Genomic DNA, 12163 nt, shown 5'->3' on the forward strand with positions numbered 1-12163 from the left:
GTGCCCAGATCCATGATGTCGGACATACACAAACCTTGTTTTATACTGCTGTAGCTGTTTCAGGGTTTTTCTTCCTGAAAACATTCATGTATGTCCAGTTCATCTTAATGGGTGACCAATGTGCAGGTACTGAAGATGTTTGGATGCTTCCATGTTTGGATAATTGTACCAATGCTAATCCCTTAATTGCTGTTGAACTTAGAGGCTACCATGTGAGGCATTAGAGGATCATGAGCCAGAGTTGAGAGCTCTCATCATATAATTTTCATCGACACCCTGTTGCTTGTGGCTACCATCAGTCATTGTTTGTATGGGAGGCAAGAGAATCTGCTGTTGTAGGGAGCTAGAGACACAACAAAATGATACAATAGTCCAAAATAAAAGAACAGTTATTGAAAGGTAAATAAATTTCACTTATTATTATGGAAAGTTTCCATATTCAGGGACATATGAACTCAGAAGATACTAGATAGCAGTGCTCAGAGAGGGCTGAGTGATATGCTTGCAGTATTAAGCGGCCTCCTGTGGTGAATGCCCGTGGCCTGCACAAGAGAACAAGGGGGCCAGGATAGCTCAATTTTTCTACTTTGAGGCCTTTTTTTCATTTTACTCTGCCCAGATTTAGAGCCTAATAGGAACCTCTCAAGTGGGAAAAGTGCAGAATCTCAAAACAGAAGCATAAGAGTTTTTCTTGGGTATAAAATTTCAGTCAATAATGTGCTGTTGCCTTATTGACATGAAAAGAATGCCTTTCATGTGATACAAACATTTACTTGCTCCTGCTTACTCTACTCACCTTGTACAGAAATGCTGATTGCCGTTGACTAATCAGTCCATTTTTGTATATTCTCATCAGACTCTTTCTTTGGCTGGAACAATATGCACTGTATGATGCTTGCATGTATAACAATTTGTTATTAGCACTTTGTATATGCCTTTGTTACTTCACAACTAACAGTTTGGCCTCCAAATGCATGCATTTGTGTAAATTAATGTTACAAAAATAATAGATTTATTTGCTATGTTTGTATCAATTTAGGAGATGTGTAAGATATGCATAAAGACACATAATTGCCATTTAGTCACTGGGAGAAGACATTTGTTTAGCTTGTATTTATACAATTACAGTTTCTATTTAGGCTTTATGTTTTTAGTTCTGTATTTATTCAATTGCAGATTTAAAATTATTTTTAATAATTTTATAATGATTAATTACAGTACCATATAAAACAGTTTAAGAAGTAATTTTTGTTATACAATTCTAATAAGAAGTAGCAAATTTTTTTCTTCTAGTGTTCCTGAAATCTCTAAATACCTTTATTCATAAAATGAAATTATAAGACTACTGATCAATCAATTTTATCCCCCTGATATTGAGCTAATAATAAGCTATATTCTTGGCTCTGAACCAAGCTTCAGAGTAATGGCAGTTGCTGTTGCAGTGCTAGAATGCAAAGACATCACATTTATTTTATGTGTTTCAACATCTCAGGACACTGTCTCCTGCAAAGTCTCCGTCTTCATCCACTGGATCTATTGCTTCCAGCAGAAAATACCCTTACCCGATGCCACCACTTCCTGATGAAGAGAAAAAAGTCAACAGGCAAAGTGCCAGGGTATGTGTTCCTCTTCTCTCTGCTTTTCACCAGTGACTTGATTTACTGATAGTTTATCTAAAGGAAACTGTGGCAGATTAACACCTTTGACCAACAAGGAGAGCTGGAATGGCATTTCCTTTGCACCCTGAAGTTCTGAAGCTGCTGAGCCTCTGGCAGTGATGAAGACCTTGACAGCTGTGTACAGGCAGCTTTTCAGGTTGCTCTTAAAGCTGCCTTGAAGCCCAGATTTCTTATTTTAAGCTGAAAATGTGTCCTGGATAGCCTTTGGGCTGCAGAGCACAGGCAACCCTGGAGTAAGTGGTGTGTCTGGCTCTCCTTTCTTACCCCTTCTCCCAGCAGCTCTCATTCAGGCTGTGAGGATAGCTGCTTTCCAGCTTTATGGAAATGTAAAAATTTCCAGTTATGCAGCATATGGAGTGCTTGCAGACCTGGAGGGACTTCGCTGCTGTGTAATCTGAGCCCAGCCTGGCCCTCCTAGACTGACCAGGAGCTGCTGGAATGTGTAGTGGATAGTTATGCCTCATACAGAGAGATTTCCAGCTGCTCCAAAAGGCTTTTATTTCCTTTGTGTCAATTCAGACATAGCAGGTATTTGAATAAGCAAAAAAGTCTGAAATTTGCTTTAGGAGCTTTACTTGGAATACCCTTGGTTCATGTTGCTGATGCTGAGGAGATTCTCATCACTGTTCTCTGTCCTTTTTTTTTCAAGAAAAAAGGAATGGAGTGCTGCTAAGGGAACCTGCAAGCTGCTCCCCCAGTGCTGCTTGGGGCAGAAGGTTGTGGGAGGTGCAGCACAGGGTCTTCCAAGGCAGCTTGGAGCCTGGGCTGTACTGATGTATCTCAGCCCTGGAGCTGCTTTGGCAGCAGCTCAAACCCACAGCAGGAAGTCATGTTGCTCTGGGCAGGGTTAGGCAGATGAAAATGGGAAGTTATCTCTACACTAATACTAGTGTAACTCTAAAGTATAAGTTGGCTAGTACAAGTTTGATGCTACACTGGTATTTCTCTTTCAAAAAGAAAACTGAACTCCCAGCCATGGGCTGACTATGCTGACTGCAAGTTGTGCTGAAATGCTGAAGCCTGTCTGCTCACTTGGTGAACAGATACCCACCAGAGGCTGGGAGGAGATTTGGTGACCCAAGTGATGCAGATGCAGTTCCCCAAACAAGCTCCTTGCACTGTCTGGGTGACAGCCTGTTTTATCTTGGTGTTCAATGTGTGTTTGTGTTTATTTTCCCCCTCTCCAGCTATGGGAGACATCCATCTAGCAGCAGTGTTTTCCTGGGGTCACATCAGAACTGTTTACTTTGGATTTTATAGGAACTCAGCATCACTGAGTCACTGCACATTCATCTGCTCTTCAGACAATTTGAAAGATCAACAGAGATGCCGGTGATAACCTCCTGTCATGTGGAAAGGAAAAAAACAGTCTTTTCTTTTTCTTTCTTTTTTGTTGACTTGTATTTTATGGATTTTATGAACAACCAAAATCATAACATTTGACAGAGAATAATTAGCCCAGATGTGACAAGGCTGTTCCGCATGGTGACCTAGAATCCCAGCTGCAGTCCATTTGCCAGTCCTGTGTAAGAGAGGTTTTTCTCTGGTTTACTGCAGTCCTGAGTCAGACCAGAGTGGAACTGGGAACGTGCCTCACGGACAGCCCAGCTGATGTAAACTTGTACGCTGTATGCATGAACCTTGTGTTCTTTACTTTCCACATGTAAGGGAAAAACAACATACTGTAGTAGAGATTAGCATGCAGGAGTAAGAAATATAGGATTTTTTTTTGTGACAGGATTTCAAGCTTTGAAAGGCAACTATTTGACACAAACGGCAAACAAACAAAGATTATATCTTTTTTTTTTTTTACCTTACATGTTTATAATCTCAGTATACAGATTGTATATATGTAAACATTCAATAATGTCAAAAGTAGCTGTTATACGTATGTGTATTTTGCCAAATGCCTAAAGAAACAGTCATGACTAACATCATCACACTTCAGATTTTCTAATATTATGAGCAGACATCCTTGGAAATACAGAAAGTACAGTACTGTAAAACTGTATCTCTCAGAAACTGGTGTTTGACCAAAATCTAAACAACTTTTTCAGCATCTTATACAGTCTTGACAATCTCAGTTGTACAGTAGACTGCGGAAACCAGTACAGGAGCACTTCGTCTTAAATCATCGTAAAAGGAACCAGCCAAAATCCCTTGTTTAGTAAGATAACCACTGTATCCTCTCACTGGTGTAATCAAGAATGATTCAGCAGACAGCAGAGTCTTTAAGTCATGTGCAGCCCAACTTACTGGACATTTGGGAATACCTCTAAGTGGTCAATTCAGGATGTGGTGATGTGAAGTCTGTCTGTGAGAGTTGCTGTGTATTTTTGATAGAGCATTTCAGACACTGTTTTCAATGGCAAGGCATAGGCTTATGAGAAGCATAACGATTTCACTGCACTAGATAATAACAGTGCTGGGAAAGTGGCCAGTTTCATTGCTGTCTTTCAATTTTTATTTGTTACTGGAATCGCATTTACCATGTGCTTGAATGCTATGCTTGCTGCCCCTGAAGCCCCCTTGACAATTTTTTGGGGCATTAAACTGAGCACAAATGAATTTAGCTTAAAAAGAATAGGGGGGGAACAACTCTTTACCGTGTTAATCTTGTCTGTAAGTTGATGTTATATTTCTAACACCCGAGACTTCTGAAGGTTGTTGTAAAGCAAATGCCTTCTGGTTGGGAATTTTCAGTTAGTGAGAAACTGGACCATATTAAATCAGTTTATAATTCTCTGGTTTTCCAAAACTGACTACTTCTTAGCTTCAGGTAGTACCATTGCAAAACAAAACACCTGACTCTGTGGTGCAGTTGAGTACCCTACCCAACAGCTGTATGATTAATTAGATATTATTGTAATGGGAACATCTATGGTGTTTCTGAATCTTCTACCTCTTTCATGTATTTCCTTTAGTAAGTGAACCCAACACTTGCAGCCTTTTAATGTATTTTTTTAACTTTTACGTCTCTCAATAAAGTCAGATATATGTAAGATTAAATTAATAAATGTTTAAAGATGTCGGCAGCTGTAAAATATGTAAGATTTTTAGAAGCACTATATTTTATGATTAGGCTGTATGTATGATTATGACAAAATATTGGCCTTGGCATTCAAATGATTTTCTCACAGTCAACAGGTTCTGGTAAGTATTTGGAAAAAGACAAATATAAGTGAGCACAAGTGGGTGCAGACTGACCATCTGGAAAGAGACAGTCACTGGTAACTGCTTTAGGGAAAGATTCTGCATTTTTGTGAAAGGTAAATATATCAATCAGCACTGAAGATTATTTTTTGCAAAGATTTACTTTGAGTGTAGCTATCTGGATTAAACATAGTTGATAGCATGTAGCTTATGAAATTAGGGTCTGAGCCATAGCATGAAATCAATATGTCTTTTGTTGATTTCACTGGACTTTGAGCAGGACCCTCAAGAGGTTCACCCACATTAGGACATTATGATAACCTGATCATCGCTGTATTACTGTCACCTGGAAGCTGGTTTTCCCTCCCATATCCATATCTTGTCTTTAGTAACTGGACTGTTCATCATGTGCCTTTTATGGTATTTTTTTGAAACAAACTGGCATGTAGTTTTGAATGATCCCATTAGATTTCTGTGCATATCTTATGTTTTTCAGTGTTTACTCTTCCCTTTCCATTTTGCCTTACCAAGAAGCAGCAAGATTTGGCAGACAGAACGGGAGATAACATGCAGGCTCTTTCTGCTATGTTCATAGCTTCTTGTTTTGCAAACAAATGTCCCTCCTGACTGTATTTTCAATGTAGTATGTACTTCCAGCTTCTTTTGTTATGGTATAATTCATTTGTAGCATATGATGATACACTTACATGTGTAGTGTACCTTTAACAGTCACCCTCACATTTGGAGATATGTAGTGACTGGAAGTCTAGTTCTGAGCACTAAGTTTAAGTTAAATAAATGTTGACTTTCACTTTGGTGGTCTAGCGTGAGAATATCACAGGGCTTGTGTTCTTGCAAAATTCTTCTGTAGAGAACTTTGCATCAAGTTGGTAACTTGGGAGACCTGAACTGGCAGGGCTGTGTGAGCCTCCCAGGCCAGTGGAGGTTGGACAGAGAAGCTGTTTTCTTACAAAGCTGTCATTTCCTACTTTTAAAATGTAGTATGTTGGAAAGCTGCCAGATTAATAACCTTGAAGATTGCAAATATTTTTATCCACTGTAGTTAGTTACGCTGGCAATAGCAATATAAACTGCTGCATAATACCTCATCCAGACTAAAATAGAGTACTTGTCACTAATATAGCTCAGTCATTTCGACTAATTGAGACTCATGCTTTTATTTTGGTTTTATTTTAATAAATGGACTAGTTAATTGCCAACTGTGCTGTAGATGCCTGTTGAAGTAAGGAAGCCATCAGTTCTCAACTAGAAGTAATTGTTTATATGAGCATAGGACTGGCAGGATGAAATATACTTACTATAATACCTTTATGTATTTCAATGTGGGAAAAGAATCTTGTGTTATTTATAATAAAATAATGTGACTAACTGATGGAGACTGGAAAATTGAGATTGTATCTAAAATAATGCTGCACAATGTTGCCACAGTTTAACAAGTAAAGATTTACCATCTAATTCTGGATTTGTTGACTTAAGAACTTTAGTAATCTCAAACAATATACCAGAGACAGTTGTGACTGATAATTTACATATAGTTTTGTTATATTTAATTAAGTAGATTCAAGAAGATTGTTACCTTAATAGAGCCTATCTTTGCTTAAATTGTGACTAAAGTCACAACTTGCCAGTCACCTGAAGTGTGACTTGACTTTGAAGATGGCTTCTTCCAAATGATTTTAAAAGTTCCTGATTTATGAGATATTGAACCTGCTGAGCTCGTGTGCTCATGAAGTAATTTTGATTGTGCTATTGAAACCTTTGAGGTATAGCCTGAATTAAAATCAGAAAGAAATTGTGTCAATAGTTAGTGTACTGAAATCCTCTTACTCAAATCCCTATTGCTGGTTTGGACTGATTGGTCTTGTCAATGCTAATGCAACAACTTTTTTCAAAACCAGAGGTAAGAATGGGTACATACATTATTATAGACATGCATATACTACAAATTCTGACCAAATTTGCTGTAGCTTCATTAGGGAATTGATTAATAGAATGTAATGTGAAAGAAGTATTAGACTCCATAATCCTAAAGGATATACTCTTCAGTTATCCCTTAGGACTTGCTGTCATCGAATCCCGTAGCTAGTTGTAAGCAAAGTTACCACACTCCAGTGTAAAACTCAGTGAGCTCCTTTTCTCTTCCATCCTTTTTTCACTTCTGCTGAAAAGGATTTGCATGAAACATTCATCCACTAACAGCCTCTGTGAGTTGGCTGACATCAGAAAGCTGCTAAAAGTTGGTCACCTTTCCACAGTATGGGTAGGGTCTTTCCAATACTGTTAATAATAGTAGGTTAAATTAGGTATTAGGAAAAATTCTTTACTGTGAGGGTGGTGGGACACTGGCACAGGTTGCCCAGAGAAGCTGTGGATGCCCCATCCCTGGAATGTTCAAGGCCAGGTTGGATGGGGTTCTGAACAACCTGGTCAGTGGAAAGTCCTGCCCATGGCAGCGGGGTTGGAATGATCTGATCTTTTTGGTCCCTTCCAACCCAGACCATTTAATGATTTTGTGATCTTTTGCTTGTGCTATAATCAGGTGATGATGCCTCATGTCTTGTGGATTTTGCACTGGTTTTGCTTGGGATGAGTTAATTTTCTTCACAGTAGCTGGTATGAGGTTGTGGTTTGGATTTGTGCTGAAACCACTGTAGATAATGCAAGGATTTTTTCAGTTATTGCTGAGCAGTGCTTGCAATGAGCCAAGGCCTTTTCTGCTCTTCATATGACCCGCCACCAATTGGGTTTGGGGTGCAGAAGGAGTTGGGAGGGGACACAGCCAGGACAGCAGACCCAAGGGATACCCTAAACCATATGATGCCACGCTCAGCAACAACCCAGGGGGAAGGCTGGCAGTGAAGAACTGCAGCTCAGGGACTGGCTGAGCACTGGTCTCTCGATGGTGAACAATTATTTTCATTTGCATCACTTGTCTTTTTTGGGTTTTAGTTCACTCTGTGTTAGTTCCCTTTTTATTAATTTTTTTATCATTACTATAATTATTTAATTTTAATTATTTAAGTGTTCTTATGTCAATCCATGAGTTTTCTCGCTTTTACCTTTACAATTCTCTTGCCATCCCACTGTGGGTGGGAACTGAGCAAGGGGCTGTTTTGGGGCTTAATTACTTGTGGTTAAATCAGAATATTACTGGTTAAACCACTTTGTGACTCAGCCATCCTGTGTCTCACCTTCTAGCCTTTTTGAAGGCTAAATCTCTTAAATCACCAAGTCTGAGAACCCAGTAGTTCAGCTGTTTCCTGTTTCTCTTGCTCCAAGTCTGAAAATCATATTTTTCCTTTTATAAATTGAGTTTCAGTGTCACGGGATAGCAGTGGACTGTACGGACCACTGTTTTTAACCACAATATGATGCTATTTGCCTCATTTTTAACGAGATCGAGCATTTCAGTCTCTGCTGAATACCAAGAATGGATGAGCTGATGACCCACTATTTGCATGGCTTCCAAATCTTATGTATCAGCAATATGGGATTTGACTTGGATCACATTTGACGTGCTCAATTGGTCGGTGTTAATAATGCCAGGGTCACGGGTTCAATTGCCCCATGGGCCATTCACTTAAGACTTGGACTTGATTATCCTTGTGGGTCCCCTCCCCAGAATATTCTGCGATTCCTGAGGACAAATTTGAGTAAGCTGCAAAAATATGTGCAGGTTGTGATCCCATGACTGGACAGTGGAGTGAGGTTCCTGTGTGCACATAACTATTATCCTAATAAGGCAAGTAAAAATGAAACAGTGAAACTAATTGTGTAAACACAGCTGCAATACAAACAGGACTCTCTTAAGTGTGATTTTGTCAGGAACTGGAAAGGAAGTAATAGTTTCTATCATCTATGCTAAAAATTTCTGATGCGAGTAGTTTCTAAGTCAGATTATGAAAACCATTTCTGGTGTCTCAAGTATGATGTAAGCTGCAGCTTTGGAAACAGCACACTGTGCACATGGTGTCTTGTCATTCCACAACAGTTTTCTGCAAGTATTTAGAGAAAAGCACTACAACAGTCAACATTCCAGGTTATCTCATCCAAGTAAGAAAAACAAGCACTAAAAATAAGTTCAGAACACAGATATTGCTCACACTTGAGATAATGTACCTGGCTTCAAAATTGGCTCACCTAGCCAGGTCTGGCAGTTCTAGCTCTTTAAAATCCAGTCTATACCAGTTTCAAAATCACTTCAGCTAAACCAGCTTTAAACTGTTTAAAAACTTATGCTACTTAAGATGGGCCACAATTGCCATAACTCAGAATGAGATGAGGAAAATTTGGCAAAATAAGCACAGAGCAGTTAAAAAGAAACATGTTATCTAGGGTAGGAGTAAAGGAGTCAACACAATTTTTAATCGCTAGAGCATAAAATGTCAAAGCAACAATCTTTTATTTTTTTGTTTCTGTATTCCTTTGAATAAAAAAAATAAAGCTTTTGTTTAAAAAAATATCAACATGAGGCCTTAAGACCTTACATATTCTAATTTTAGCATGGAAAGTCTATTTTTACAACCATGTTAGAAATTCTGTATATAGGCCTGACTGACCTTGTAAGTGGAGTGGTGCGAGCAGCTAATCATGCAATATTTTAAGGCTCTGTAGAACAGCAAATGCTGATTTAGTTTGATTATTGGTACAAGAACTCCTGCTCACTGCCTGTGTAGACTCTGCATACTTTATGCTTGGAAATACAGTCCAGAACATACTCAAACTGTGAATATATAACCTGATTTTTCTTTTCTTAAGGATAAAAATATATTACAATAGGTAATATTTTATATAGAGTACAGTACTTATTTTTATTGTTGCATAAATGCAAAATATTTTTTTCAGAATAGCAAAGCATTATGGAATTTTTAATCTGCTGGAGAAAACACTATTTACTGTATGACCAGTTCTTTCAGCAAAGCTTTTGGGGTGGTACATACCAACTGGCTCTGCCAGCTTCATTTTGTGCTGATGTTTAACTTGGGCATTGCTGTAAAAAAAAAAGCTATTTTTTCACTCATACTAGCCATTATTGAAAGAGGCAAGGAGAATCATGTTTCACCCCTGTGGCTGGGCTAGTGTTGGCAAAAACAATGATTTGTATCATATCATTGTCTTTGCTAGTTAAAATTCTTTAAAAATCATACCTGATGTAATAAAAATGCAAGATTTTGACAAACATCAAAATGAAGCACTGCAGTTTACAACTTTCTAGCTTTGAGTGTGATATTTTTGTCATAAACATTACAGGCATTGGGCTGTTGAATGAATCTGGCTTTCATGTAGCTAAACAAAATGTTGCTTTTTATAAAATCAAATTGTTGTAATTTGGGGTTCTAAATTCCTGCTCACTTTTAATAATAAGAGCGTCACAGTATCCACTTCTACAAGAGTATTTAATACAAATGCCTGTGGTTTTCAATGTTACTAACATATTGTAACATCAGTAAAGTGACTTTCAATGACAAAGACTCTTGTGTGTATTTTGTTCTTCTGATTTGCTGTATTTAGCATTTTCTGTCTTAAAGATCTCTATAAAATAAAATGTTGCATGAAAGGGAAAAGACTAATAGAAGAATATAGACGGTATTCTTCAAATTCCAAGGTTGAATATGATCCAGTGACCTTCTCAAATCTTTGTCTTAAGGGCCTACTGTTCTCAAAGCAATCTAAAATTACTATTCCTTAGTTTGCCTGTTTGAGGGCAACCTAGGAAAAATACCTATTTGAAACTATGCCTGGTGGTTGGCTCAAAGGTCAAGAGCAATCACCCCATATAAGTATCCTGTGTCACATGAGTATCCATCCCAGGTATTCTGAGAATAATAATACCTGTTTCTCTAAAGCAAGTAACTTGCATATTCAATCTGTCCACTGAATCTACTTTTAATGGGGAAGCAATTTTTGAAAAGGTTTCAAGTGGCTTTTTTTTTAGCTAGGACAGCAAACTCTGTACTAACTCCTTAGCATCTGCATGTATTAGCTTAGCTTCCCTCTAAACGTTAAAAATTATGTATCTCATCAGTCCCTGTGAATACACTTGATTTTTGAAATGTTGATGTAAAACAAAAAACTATTTTTTCTGGAGAAAGCCAGAATTTTCTCCTGGTTTTGGAACAATTTTTTTTTCCAGTTTTCTCTGGTTTATGTTTGCAAGACTACTGAAGAAAACCCTATTGGTTCACACTGTTTTCTTGCAGCATTTCACTGCCCAGTAACTGGCTGGTGCCAAAATACCCATTCAGCCTGGGGAAATAAACTGAGCAAGATGTGTTTTGGGTCCTTGGGTCTTGAGTGCTTTGGCCCACTTGAGTCAGCTGTCCTCACTGAATTCCTACCCAGCCTCTTGCCCACACTCAGCCTACTCACTGCGACTGCAGAGTGAGAAACTGAGAAGACCTGGACACTATGCAAGCACTGCCCAGCAACAGCTGAAACATTTCTGTGTTATTGCTGCTGATCAGTCACAAATCTGAACCTTTGGGCTGCTATAAAGAAAATTAATTCCATCCCAGCAAAGCCACTACAAGACCAGAAACCCAACTAAGCAGAAGCATTGATGTGTGGGAAAAGAACATTTTGGTAAAGATCTCTTACTATTCTTAGGGTAAAATTAAGTGTAAGGATGAGCACTGTATATATACAAAATATTCAAATCCCTACAGGAAGAACAGCCTTTTTTCACATGCTTACCAACCTTGGCAGCTGTCAAAGGTTTGAACTGCTGCAGAACTGATGTCTGCTGCACTCTGACAAACTTTTGTGGATTTTGGTCTTTCCATTAGAAATACTTCTAATGCATTCCATTAGAATACAAATGTATTCCATCTGTTTCCCAACTTTATGTGCAACAGGACAACATATAGAATGTGAATCTATAATGCTGTCTTTGCCTTTGAAATTCATTATAAGGGCAGAAAGAGAACTAGCTTCTGCAATGAAATTACAAGCAATACCCAGAGGATTCTACATTTAAGCAGTAAGTACAAGTTGCTTCTTTAGGGAAGACGAGCCTGCTTTGAATTTACAGCCCAGAAACTAAAGTGCCAGATTTAATAGACACCTCCACAAAGCAGAGTACAATACAGTATCTCTGAGTGAGATTCCTGCTCTGAGGAGCTCGTTTGTCCAATGATGTATATTTAGGTGTGTCTATATATATGCACCTATGTGTAGCTTTGCTTTCATTCCTTAATACAAAGGTTTTTATGGCATTGTATTCACAAGCAGAAAAACAACATATATCACTCCTCTGTGGTAGGCAGAAGTGACCAAAATTAACAAAAGTTTCATTAACTTATTTTATTGGA

General features: G+C 38.2%; 1 protein-coding gene across 3 annotated transcripts in view; it reads left to right on the forward strand.

Annotated features, from left to right (window-relative positions):
• The window catches only part of ADAM22 (ADAM metallopeptidase domain 22), a 58572-nt gene extending 49735 nt beyond the window's left edge, over positions 1-8837 (forward strand). For all 3 annotated transcript variants that reach the window (XM_054273724.1, XM_054273722.1, XM_054273723.1), the window contains 2 exons: positions 1493-1616; positions 2867-8837. In XM_054273724.1, the coding sequence (XP_054129699.1) occupies positions 1493-1616; positions 2867-2887 (145 nt within the window). In that variant the 3' untranslated portion in view covers positions 2888-8837. The remainder of the gene's footprint in view (positions 1-1492; positions 1617-2866) is intronic.
• Positions 8838-12163: the final 3326 nt, after the last annotated feature.

Source organism: Melozone crissalis, unplaced genomic scaffold, assembly GCF_028551555.1.
Source record: "Melozone crissalis strain CALT ecotype California unplaced genomic scaffold, PUWL_Pcris_2 ptg000016l_1, whole genome shotgun sequence".
NCBI classification, from domain to species: domain Eukaryota; kingdom Metazoa; phylum Chordata; class Aves; order Passeriformes; family Passerellidae; genus Melozone; species Melozone crissalis.